We start from the raw sequence: 13,142 nt of genomic DNA, 5'->3' as shown, positions 1-13,142 counted from the left end.
AAACTGAAGGGACTCATGCTTCCATAAAACTTTGACTGTGCCAATGCCACATGAGTCTTCACATCAAAATATTTGTTCACTTTTAAGCTGTTAGTAAAAAATAAGACTTGGGAAATGCTTGCAAGAATAATTGCTAGAGAAGTGAAGATAAGCAGTGAGTAGATATTAAAATGGACTGTGACACTATTTGCAAGTGGTGTATGTGAGCAGGTAGTTTACTCATAAATACTCCTACTCACACCCAACACACTGCACTATATAAGGGGAATGTATTTATAAGCATAACAAAATACAGAAAGATGTGATAATAAGCCATCCATTTTAAGAAGGAATTAGAATTCTAACCTAATTCTTCCAGGGTAGAATTTATCACTAGTTTATAAATAACTTGGAGGTATAAGACATGGCAATGAAGAATAAATTAACAGAATAAACAAAATGCTCAGAGTCTTCGATCTCCTGCTGCTACCGCTTTCTCGGGGAAAGACTAGAAGAAAGTGGTATTAACATCTGTGCTCAGGTTCATTTTCTGGCTGGCTTAATTCCATTAAAGAGTTGAGTCTTAGGACGGGTACGGTAGGTAAAAATAAAAGCTGTGTCTCTGATACGTTTATTGCTGTGTTTTACTGACATCTTAGTGAGGAAAGAGAACTGCAGCTGCAACATGAAGTTGCAATTTAAATTGACCTTTTCTGCTATCTGTTTGTCATGGTTTGCCCTAACGTCTGATTAAGTTGTGGTAACTCATTTTGACTTTCCGTTGGAAGTGGATTAGAGGGTTGAGATATACAGTATGATCTTTCTTTCAAGGTTTTAGAAGTAAAGGAAGTCCAAACAGATCTTCAGCTACATATATTGGCTTTCTGTTCAACATGTGATTCTATACTTTGGGATGTAAATGGGCATACTTATATAAGACTGCATATATTGTTCTCTTCTTCCATACCTTATTAGAAAAGCTGAAGAACTGTCAAAATTACCTAACATAATACTTTATGTGATCATCACTGAGAAAATACATTTAATGTCTAATGTATTCTTGCCTTCTTTTAAACAGAAAAAAGGCTTTTTACTAAGCATTAGTAGATACATCAGTTATATTGTGGTAGTTCCGTGTATGCCTGCTATAAATGTGCTTGAAAAAAGTAAAGAAACAAATTATAATCAAATATTCTCATGATTGATATCAAATTTAAAGGGTGTCCTTTTTTTCTTACGCTCATCGTTTAATTCTTCAGGGAATATGCTCTTTTCAAGCTGCCAAGCAGTATCTAGATTCGACTGTACATCTGTCTTTCTCTTTTGCTTAGACTGAAAATCTGCTCCGAGTCTTATCCAAAAGAATAGGCTGCAAGTGGTATCTCTGGCAGGGTCTGGTTACTACAATGCTGTTCTGAGCTATTTTTTTCTTGCTCTTTGCTCACTGTGATAGTGAATTAATGAATTTACTCCTCTCTTTTTGCTCATACAGCTTGAAGTTGAGGTGACAGATATAAATGGGAAAACCATTGATGGTCCCGTCCGCCTGGATATTTCCGTTATTGATCAAAACGATAACAGGCCCATGTTCAAAGAAGGACCGTATGTGGGTCATGTCATGGAGGGATCCCCTACAGGTAAGCCCATGCAGAAGTTTACACCCCTTATTCACCACATGCCTTTCCTAAATAGTATTTAGTGTTTAGCTTTGACTGTTAATTCTAGGCTATGAGACAATATTTAACTGTTATCAGCTATGCTCTTTCTTTACTCGAACTCTATACTAGGACTGTTTTTTCTGCTATGCTTTTGTTGGGTTTTTTTTTTTTTCAAACTGGCATTTCCCTATTTTTGCTCATCTATAAACTATCCTTTCTTTTCTGTTTGGGTTTTTTTTTTCATTCCTTATATTGATTTATGCTTCTGATTCAGTAGACATGTTTCTGAGTCCGACTTCCAGTGAATTTTTGTGTAATTGCTTTCATCCATTTTCGCTTGCTGCACTTTGGCATTTATCCATGTAGCATTTGGCATTTTGGTTGTCTTTTTTAGTTGAATTTTGAATAATTTTTATCATATTTTTCTCATCCTCTCCCTCTTTCCCTGAGGTATTCATCCCATTGAACTTCATAACCTCATTTTCCAGGTGTCAAGAACACCAATACTTGCAAAGTTATTTTGTGCAGAAGTGAAACTGTAGAATCAGAGTTTGCTAGATTTTGCTGTAGTTCTCTATGTGGATGGCATCCAGTCAACAAATATATCATGTTGTTTACATATGTTTTCCATATTTCTTCAAATTTTACGGCCTGTATCTTAAAATTATTCATCAGATTGTGCTGTCTTGCTGCTCCCAATCAATAATTCCACTGCACAGCTTGATAGAAATGTTTATATGCGTGTGTTTGCTTGTATGGTTCCTGATTCCTCATTATATCAAAATTGTATCGTTGTATTTCTTTTTTGAAGCTCCAAAAGAAATGCTTTGCATTATATGCGTAACATTATTTCCTATCAAGCCACCTTTATCCTCATTCAAGCTCTGAATCAGACGCATTCATGGAAACAGTCTTCTGCTGAAAAAATAAATAGTGTTAATACAGTTACCTTAGGTCTGTTTTCATGATCGTTGGGTCAAAGTGTAAATGTCCATGGATCCCAATACTTCATTGATAAGAGATATATAATAATGTAGAAGAACATATAGATATATTGGAACTTTGCCTGAGGGGTTTTGAGGCCTTGTTAAGGGATTGAAGTGATATTATTATGTCCCTTTAAGTTATTCATTGCTGATTTCCTGTTTGTTTTCCTACGGGGTGGTGATTCCTGCAGTCTCAAATCCAGTGGAATTTTCTAGCGGCTTTCCACTTTACTGACTCTAAAATTGCACTTACGCAGTGTCTATTGTTCATTAGAAATGTCAGAGATTTACTGATAAATAAACCTTGGAGAGAGTAAGTTTAAAAATTTTAAATATATTAATGTTCAAGTGAATGTCTGCATTACACTTCCTCGATGTTTCTGCAAGACACATGTTCCAGCTTTTTATTGTTTTCCAAAATGATTTTTTTTCCTTAATGACTTGGAGGTTAAAGTTTTTCTTAACTAGGGAAGGACACAAAACTTAAAGTGAAATGTAGTGCAGAGCCCCTTTAAAGGATCCCCCTATCTCTGCCATAAATAGTGACAAGTTCAAGAAAACAAAAGAAAACACATAGCTAGTGTGTGATTTATTTATTTATTGGATCTGTCTACAGATAATTAAAGAATCTTTTGTGCATAGTCCCAGTGAGGATGTATTTTGGTGGTATTTTAATACATTTTCTGTGTATTCACCTTTTGTTGTACGTGAGATTTTAAACTCAAAGTATACACCACTGATTATTTGGACATCTATGATTTGTGTGCCATAATTTTGAGAGAGACAAATACCTGGGCATAATTACTGAGTATATAAACTTGTATATATGCATTATGTGAGTAAATACCCATCTCAATTTCAGGCTAATTCTTGCCACAGATTATAATTAATGATAAAAATATGTGAATGGTAAGGGATATAGTCACATATTTTTTTCCTGATACATCTTTCCTGGAGAGATTTCGTGATGTACTTAGTTACAGTTAATTAGCTGTTTTCATGGAAAATTGATTTATTCCTGGATATAGGCTAGAGGCTAATTCTAACAAAAGTATGCTTAAAGTGGCCATAGACCTTTTCGGATTTCTCTTAGGAGGTCTTTTCCTGGAGAAACTGCAAACTTGGAGGCTATTTGTTTTTTTCTATAGAAAAAAACCAACCTCAAAGGCAGTAGAGACATAGTGTGGTTTATTTATTATTTATAAAGTCTGTAATTTCTGTATGAGATTGAATTCACTATACATATACCAGGAAAATAATTGTTGCACTTGATTCAGCGACACCTTTGGCAATTTTTGTACTGACTTCAATAGGTTTTATGTTACCTATGTTGCTGATTTCTTGTGGTTTTGTTTTCTAAGTTATGACCCAGTTTATTTCACATAGGAATCTGGTCTATCTTATTGCCAGTTCCAGAGATGAGAATCTATGTCCTGCTGCAAACTTACCTCAGTATATTAATGAGAGTGACTCTAATCTTATGGATTACATAGGCAGACAGAAACATTTGGGTATCTCATTTCTTAAAGGTTGGAAAATGAAGGCTGGTTGAATGAACTTGGCAGCCATCTCACCTCACTTGCTGGAGGCATTTAACAGAAATTATTTTAAGCACGTTTGACATTGCGACTTATAACAATATGCTGCAAGCCCATTGGGGTAAAAATCTTAGCTGCAGTGGTTGGGGGAATTGCTCAAGAAATAAATGTAAAAAAAATAGCTTTTTCCCATGATTCATAACAGCCTGAATATATTGCTTTGCAGCCAAGAAGCCCCAAACCAGGACTGATCCATATCTATAAATAATCGTTAGAAATATAAGGGTGTTAGAAGACATTTAGAGAGGAAATGGAATTAAGAAGAATAGCCTAAAGGCTTATTCAGTGTTGTAAAATAATAACTAATAAGACCGGATGAAATATAAGGAAGGGTCTGAAGTAGTAAGTATTCTTGATAGTTAAGCCCTGCGTAGTACTCCGTGCCTGTGATACAGAGAAATTAAAACTGTTTCTAAAGATTGTGGCTTTTTATGAAGAACAACTTGTGAGAAAAAGGTTTTTCTATACTTAAGCTAACAACAACAAGAAGGTTAGAACTTCCTGGAAAATTAAATTGTAGGGCTAGTTCAGGATATCACATCCTAAGTAGTGTGAAAACCAAAACGGTGTTAATGTTAACACATCTCTAGAGAAAGCACTAAGCATTGGTTGATGATCTGGGTGAGAAGCTGGATGTGGGTTTGCACATATTTATTGTGGTGATGATTCTTACTGAGCTGAATTTTACTCGAAGTCTGATGGAGAGATTGACAAAGTTTTAGAGAGTTTCACACAGAAAATCTGCCATCGGTTTAGTGGAATGTAACAATTGTGTAGAACTATTTCATCAAGCAAAAAGCTTCCTAAGCCAAGTAGTCTGGGGCAAACACTTGGAAAACAGCCTGAGTGTAGATAGAGTTCATGACCATAATGAGAATACAATATGAAATATTGGAGCGAGAATTGCAGAAAAAATGTAATCAAAACAAAGAGGTACATTTTGATGGGCATCAAATGTACTTTTAAAGTAAAGACACATGCTTGAACTACTACTGTCACTAATGATGGTCTTAAACAAGTTAAAAATGAGTTTGCGACAGTAGCAGAAATAGTTTCCTGCTTATGATGTGTAAGGAGAACTAAATACTAATGAATTCCTTATACATTTCTTGTAATGAGAGAATTATGATGAACTCTTTGGGGTATTCAGTTTAAGAAAATAAATATTACCACTAGGTTCAGCAAGGAAAAAAAGAAACAACAGTTTAATTTTCCTATGATGGAAGCTTAAATATGTGTTGTAGATGTGCTTTGTATAGTATTGGAATATTGATGCATCCTAATACTAGAAAGTAAAATATTGCACTTTGTTGTGAATTTTAATTATCAGAGCCTCAAACACATCATAAATTAAATCTTTAATAGCCTGCCTGCTCAGCCCTGTCTTGGTCCCAATTGGGTGGGCATGATTCGCTAACCCTGAGGAAAGTTTCTTTCCCATCTTGTATTTATTAAACTGGGATGATCTAAAATACGTCTTTTCTCTCAAGCTAAGCCAAAGAAATTTTCATCTCAATTTTTTTTTATTTGTTCTCTCTGTTGATAAAGAAACAAATAAGCAACTCTCAAAGTTACGTTTTAGCCGTACACCCTGTATCTAAACCGGAGCTCTGACTAAAGGTGTTGTTGAAAATTTAAGTGCTCATTATGCTTATGATGGTGCTTTATGAGTTTTTGAAGACCTATCAGTTCATTTTCAGTGTCTGCCTGTTGGCTGTTAAAGGTATGTAATGGCCAAACTAATTATTTCATTGTAAATTTTTTTTTTTTTTTTTTTTTATATCTCGGCAGTAGAAAGTTTAGAAGTATGTATAGATCTGAGCTGGAAAGCTGAAATGTTCCAGTAAATCATCCTCAAAAATATCTGAAAATTAAATGTTTGAACCTGAGCTTTTTATTCAGAGCAATGTCTATTACAGCAATGCTTTGATTTTAAAGGAGGTATAAAATGTCAAACGTCACACATTTAATTATGAAAGCTCTTGCTATGAGCTGCTGTGGAAAACAAAAGTATAAATTGATTGAAGGAATTTGATAAATCCAGGGAGAAAAATTCATAAGTGACTTGGTTATTCAACATAATAGTCCTTAATGAGGCTGTGGTCGAGGAAGTCAAAGGAAACAAAAGAATATGTATGTATTTTGATATACAAGCCTTTTTTTGCATGCTTTTTCCCTAGTCCTCCACTGCTGGAGACTGGATATTTAACTCTGGGCATAACTCAGCACAGCAGTTTTTATGATCTTCTATGTATTAATATGCGCAGTTTTATGCATACTTTAAAAATTGTTGATGACAAACTTTCAGCAAACTTTTCTTAGGATTAATTATCTGCATTTCAGCAAAAACGTACTTGCTGCCTTGAAGGTTTTGTGGGTTTTTTTTGCAATCTAGCCTGTAAGTGTAACGGATGTCAACTGGTAGAAACATCTGTAATGTCAATATTTTAATTTTAACATAGAAGCCAAACAGAAGCCAGTTGGTTAATTATGCACAACTGCTTTGTATATCTCAGTCGGAATTTGTTCTCAGATCTGGGTGGGATAAAATATAACTGTACATGAATATTAGTATTTTGTGCTATGTATATATGTGTATTTTTATACATATCTATTTTATATATGTGATATGTATATATTACAGAGAGATTAAAATATAAAGATACACAAATATTTATCCTTTAGTAAGCCCTAGGGATCCTGGTATGCTCTAGTTACCTTGTATGTGAATGATGAGAGAAAAGATATATATTTATTAATCATGTATCATATTATGGAGTATAAAGGTGTACATCCAGTCTAATCTGCCTATGTTTCTTCGAAGAAGTTAAGAGGAACAGCCCATTAAAGTGTTACCCAGTAATTAATAGGTGCCCAGCCATGCGAGTGTGGTTAAACCAGCATATTTTAACAAATTAAAATAATCTCATGAGCAGCAATTTGCAGTTCATTCAAACCGAGTACGTGATATGAGCGTCTGGAAGCAGGAGTCTGCAGTTCACTCCAGGGTTCAATTATTCTTGATTTTCAGCAGAAATAGGTTAGACTCGGAAAAGACTCCCAATCATCTTAGGTGCACAGGTCATAATTAGTGGCCTGTTTATGAGGACTAGAATTGATGAACCACCTCCTTTCTCAGCCCCAAACAGAAAAATTCCCTTTGACTTTCTCCTTTTTACTACACAGTTGATTCAGTTGCTCAGTGTCCCTCCTGCTGAAATGAGTTTTCATCTACTTTTCTGTACTTACACACAAAAATTACTTATGGCCAGATCAGCAATAATGCCTAACGTTAAAGTTTATAAAGGCATTACTGTCCCCTCTACCTTGGACGTTTCATGGAGTAAAGTACTCATACTTTCACTCAAAGAGAGGTGAAAGCAACAACGTTGAGCTGTTTTGGCTTCTTTTACTTTGCAGCCCAGGTTCATTAAATAAAAATAAGCCTGTTTCTTAATTAAAGAACAAATAAATATTTCAAAAAATGCTGGTGTCCTTGCTGGCTACTGAAACACAAGGTCTCAAGTGAGTTTGTGGAATTCAATATGTAATTCTTTGCAAAGAGAATTTTATATGTTAATAAATTTACCAGTGGCTTTGCACCTGGGCTTTTGCACCTGTTTTATGCATCTGCTTCTGCCCTCTCAGGAAAGGACGGGTTTTCAAGGCTTAAGCCTTTTAGACATATTAGACCATCTCAACCATATAATCAATTAATTGAAAGATACTATAGTGCCAGGAATACCTTATCTGAAAAAATGCATCACTGTGTGGTATACTGCAGAGGAGGAGGAGGATGCAGCCCTCTTGATAAGCTTTATTAGTGTTATAAAACCTCAGTTTGTGTTGATATACTTCTATATCAGCATTCCTGGGAATTGCCTTCCCATCCCCTATTTGCCAGCCCAGCAGCCTTGCAGGCTGCACTGCACGTTGTGCTTCGAGTCAGTGGACTGTCAGCATCCACACCGCTATATTTTATTCAAGTCCTTTAAAGTGCATGAAAAGGGTGATAAATCCTCACAACTTGGGATCATGTGTCATAAATTTACTATATGATTTAGAGACTGATGGCAGCAGATACAACAGTTGAAGCCCTCCACCCTCTTCCTTGTCCTCTTGCTCAGCTGGACGTAAATCCTGGAGTTGTGTGACCAGGTATTATAACAATAGGACATCATTTCCCCTGACAGTAACGCTATGGTGTGGTCACTACTTCAAGTGCTAAAGGGTACAAAGCCTATAAATTGTCAGTGCAGGATTTGTTTGCCTTAGCGTGCGATACCAGGATCAGTCAATAGGCAGGTCCGTACTGTGAAAGAAATACATTGTTGAATAAAACCTCATCATTGCAGAATGGCAGGACTATTTATTCCCCTTTCAGGTTAACTGGAATATTTCTCCCAATACTATTTGAAAGATATTACTGGATAGGTGGTGTCTTTTAAAAAAAAAAAGGGAGAAAAAAAGATATTAATTTTAAATTATGGGTTCAAATTATTCTTCACACTTTTTTCTCCCCCCTTTCTTTAAAAAACAAATATTTCATGTACTCACAGGTTCTCTTTTGCCATTAAATATAGTGTTTGGGGTTAAATTGTGGTCTGTAGTCCCAAGAAGTCAAAGGATAGTTGTACATTTAGAAGACTGAGGGCAACTGCTTATGGAAAAGAAATCGTAGTATGAATGACTCAAAAGTGAAAAGTAAACCGAAGAAATAATGATAGGCACTCTACTCTTAATAGTCCAATGTGTTTTTTCCTTTATAGAAATATTCAAAATGCTTCACTTTAGTTAACGTTTGGCAAAATTTTTAGAAAATGTAACTCCTTGATTTCATTTTCCAGATTACATCTTTTAAGTGGAGAAAATGTCTACCTTTGCATGCACCTATTTACTTTCACACATATTTGTGCTAAGTGCAAGCATATTTCTGTGTAGCAGCTTTCTATGTCTGTCCATCAAAATAAATGGGAAATGATGTTTATTTTTAGAAATCAAGTTGTGTTAGTGATCACGACTAACATGCTTGAAAATAAGAAAGAAAATATTTTAAAAATTTGTACCCCAAGAATATTCTGTAAAAGCTGAAAAGCTTATTATTGGGTATCTTGCAGGGTATGGAGGAGAGTGGTTGTTGTCAGCTGGTATATAAGATATGCAAGGAATGCACGACTGAGTTATAATAAATGAGATATAATAAATGTGGTAGGTTGAAGGCGAAATCTCACAGTGGTATGTTTTTCTTGCTCTCCATCCATCTTTTGCTGGTGTGTGTTGGAAATTCCCAGTAGAAATGTCTTTTAAATATGTGTCTAAGAAAATATTAACAGATACGTATTCAAGGCAGTAATTTTTTGGAATACAAGTGTAGCTCATCAGTATTATGATTGAAGGGTACGTAAGTAAAACAGGGTTATCATTCTCAAAATTGTTATCAAAAGGATATGCAACAATTTGTATGTGGTTCTAAGACTATTTTATGACACTCTAAATGTAAAAAAAACCCAAACAACACCAATAACAACAGTATAACCTTGAAGTCTCACTTAACAGTCAAGAATTTGAGTTTTAATTTCCTTTGTTATTTTATGAATCAGTTTAATTTCTTTGAGGTTTAATAAGTGATGACTGTTGTGTTGGCCAAAACAGAGAGTATTACTCTGAAGGTGTCTTATGGCTAAAAAAACATTAGTATATTCTAAAGTAAAGTCTCATCTTAATAAATAAGTCAAAAGACAATGTATGATATGCACTGATGCGTAGCTGTTGCCACAATATTCTCTCACTACTCTATTTTTAAACTAACTGGCTATGTCAGTAGATCAAGGTTTAGAATCTACACGCCAAATAGCTTTCAGGAATAGGTATAATCTCCCTTTCAGTTTGTAACAGTCAACTTCCACGTTTTTTTCAGCAGTGAATGTATGAAACTGTTAAGGGTAAAAAAATTAATGATTGATAATCTCACTTTTCTTATGTAACTAATGAAATATTTGATACATAGTTGTTTTCCTCTTACTAACTTTCATGGATTTTAATGATAAAAATAATGGTTTTATTTGATAATTATCATCATCATCATCTAATATTAGTATGAAAGAATGACATGCCTTCTTTCATAGTGAATAGTTGAGAACAAAAAATAGCGACCAGGGTCTTACATCTTCTCAGAGGAACGTTCTTTTCATTTATTTACAATGCGTGTATTCTCCATATAGAAAACAAATATGCTGTTATTCAGGGACAATATAATTTCTTGCTCTTTGTGGCCTGGGAGATTCTGAGCGTCTCTATTTTCATACCATTAATATATGAACTTCTGATTTTCATCAAACTGGAATATTAGAGTCTTGGGACTAGATTTTATGTAGTTCAAGTTTAAAAAAAATCCTTTGACTGTATTATCTAACAAATAGTTGTATTATGCCTTTGTCTCCCACAAATGCAGACAAAACTTAATGGAAAAATATTTTTATGGTGTTTTTCCAGTGGAAAGGAAAACCAGAAATTAAGAGCTATTCCAGTTTTCAGGTGGAAACTACATGACCTCAGTTTCCAGTTTGCAGTTTTGTACAACAAATGAAATGTTTTAATCGAATTATTTACTAATTTTAATTTTTGAATCAAAATTTATTTTACCTTCACAGTGTTTAAATTATTTTTACAGTGTCGTTACTTATTAGACTTGCAAGGTATTTTAAAAATAGATAGTACCGTGTTTGTGCTAAGAATTACATTGGTGAAGATAATGTATGTTTTCTTGGACAGTTCTGTCCCTGCTCCAAATCTGCTCTTTCACAGTGTAACTTATACAGCATTCTATTCTAAAATCCAGTGTTGGTGAAATATGATCTTAAGAGTAATATAAGTATTTAAATTTTTTTTTGTAAGAAATAGGAATGTTACAAAAAACTGCAATTTTGAATAAAATAAGCCTCTGTAGCAATATTTGCATGCAAACATTGTGATGTAGCACAACAATAAAACAAGATGGACATTACTGGGCGAAATATATCAGTTTCCACTGTGGAAGCTCTAAGAGAAAAGCAGAATACAGTGTTCTCTTTAGAAGTTAAGAGCACATTCTGCTTTTAATATATTCTCATTTTAATTATCAAAGGCATTGTTAGGAACCTTGGAAGGGAAGTTTATTTTCAACACAGTTTTGAACTGAGAAGCATTCCTTAAGACGAAGCTACTTTAGTTAATGAAAAACTTTGTGGTACGTGGGGTCTACGATTACTCCTTCAATGAATACGTTATGTATTTTCTTCCAGCCTGCTCAAGAGTGTAATTTTATTAAGTACATGGGCAAAGAGTATTTCTTGGCCTCGCTGCTTTAGGCTGCAAAAGGGCAGGTTGTACTTGGTCTCTCAGAGGGAGGCAAGAAAAAATGTTTTTTCTCAGATTGGGCATAAAACCCAAACCAAAACAAAACTAACAAAAAAACCTTTCAACCTTACAAATTCAGTTGGTCAAACCTTTTTTTTTTTCTTTTCTCAAATGAAGATGCATTGATTTGTTGCTCTAAGCTGTAGTCTGTCATCTGTAGCGCTGTACAGCTCCTTTGGGCTTTGAAAACATTGCCAGTGTCTCAGTGTGGTTTTACAATCTGAATTCCATGATGCGTGATTAAAAAAATTCCGTCGAACAATGATTCATTTTTACTCCTGGCGATTACAAATACAGTATCTTCCTTTAAACCAGTTTCTAATTTTTAAAGAGATATTTTTTTAAAAGTTATTTCTTGCCATCAACCCTGCGCTCCTGTGGTGTATCCAAGAAGTTTGTGAGGCATCTGAAACACTTAATTTCAAGGGAGTATTATTTAAAGATTTCTTTGTGCTTTCCTGTTAAGTGACAATTCTTTCCGTAAGCTGAGATTGGCCTGTTGTGAAATCAGTGGGTTTAGGGATGTCAATGAAATTCATGCAGGCTTATTATTGCTAAAACCCCGTGTACTACAAATCCAAGCCTTTGGAGACAAAATTTGCAATCATTACTATCTAGAGTAGCAAAAATCACTCTTGCTACATCACCACCCCTTTGATTCAGAGTAAGGAGATAATGTAGGTCTGGATCTGTTGATAGAACATATACAAATTCCAGAAGGACATCTGCATCTTAGCTGGATTCTGTCCAGGACTTTTCTTTCAAAATTTAATTCACTACCTTAATTTTCTTTTATATTATATTGCATGAGCCATTAATTTATGTCACTGATCTTGTGGTTTTAATTGTTCAGCACCTGTAGCACCTTTTCTGGAAAGCTTCATAGCTAAGTACTGCTACTCAAAACATTCTCAGTAAATTCTCTGATTCAGCACTGAGGCAGCACTTTTTCACTCTTCAAAAAGTTCTCCTCTGGGGTAGAGCACCAATTATAAAAATGCAATCACAGCAGTTGCATGATATTAAAATAAAACTAATACTGTGGCATATAGGAGCAAATCAAACTATTAAACAATGTAGAGTTCCTTTCTATATGCAAGAATAGGCTCTTACTCCCACAGGCTATGTAAGTGCTACGGTCAGAAGAATTGTATATGTTTGCAGGATTGGGCTGGTTTTGACCAAGCCCTGCAATGAAGCCTGGGCGAATGTAAAAGGAGGAAACATCCTGATGATCAGTTTCAATTGAACTTACTTTGATTTCTTCCACTAAGAGATATCAGCTCATTGTTTTAAGCCGGAAGAATGATTTCCAGACACTTTTTATCCAGGATCTACATTGTACCCAGATGCAATAATGCTAGTATGAACAGCTACTTATTTAGTGGTTTAAAAGTGGTTTAAGGTTTTCATCTGTGAATATTCTGCAATAGTTACATGAATAATTTTGAGGACTGTTTAGACAAATCCAGTTGGAGAGAAAGAGCTCATACCCTTAAAACACTATTAGACTTTCTGGTAATTAA

At 34.7% G+C, this 13,142-nt stretch overlaps 1 protein-coding gene across 2 annotated transcripts in view; it reads left to right on the top strand.

The window, feature by feature from the left end:
* Nucleotides 1–13,142, top strand: part of CDH13 (cadherin 13) — a 478,464-nt gene that overhangs the window by 271,874 nt on the left and 193,448 nt on the right. For both annotated transcript variants that reach the window (XM_009561054.2, XM_009561053.2), the window contains exon 6: nt 1,472–1,616. In XM_009561054.2, the coding sequence (XP_009559349.1) occupies nt 1,472–1,616 (145 nt within the window). The remainder of the gene's footprint in view (nt 1–1,471; nt 1,617–13,142) is intronic.

This window comes from Cuculus canorus, chromosome 13, assembly GCF_017976375.1.
Source record: "Cuculus canorus isolate bCucCan1 chromosome 13, bCucCan1.pri, whole genome shotgun sequence".
Taxonomy (NCBI): Eukaryota; Metazoa; Chordata; class Aves; order Cuculiformes; family Cuculidae; genus Cuculus; species Cuculus canorus.
Note: the sequence above shows the minus strand (reverse complement) of the source record. Positions and strands in the feature narration are given on the sequence as shown.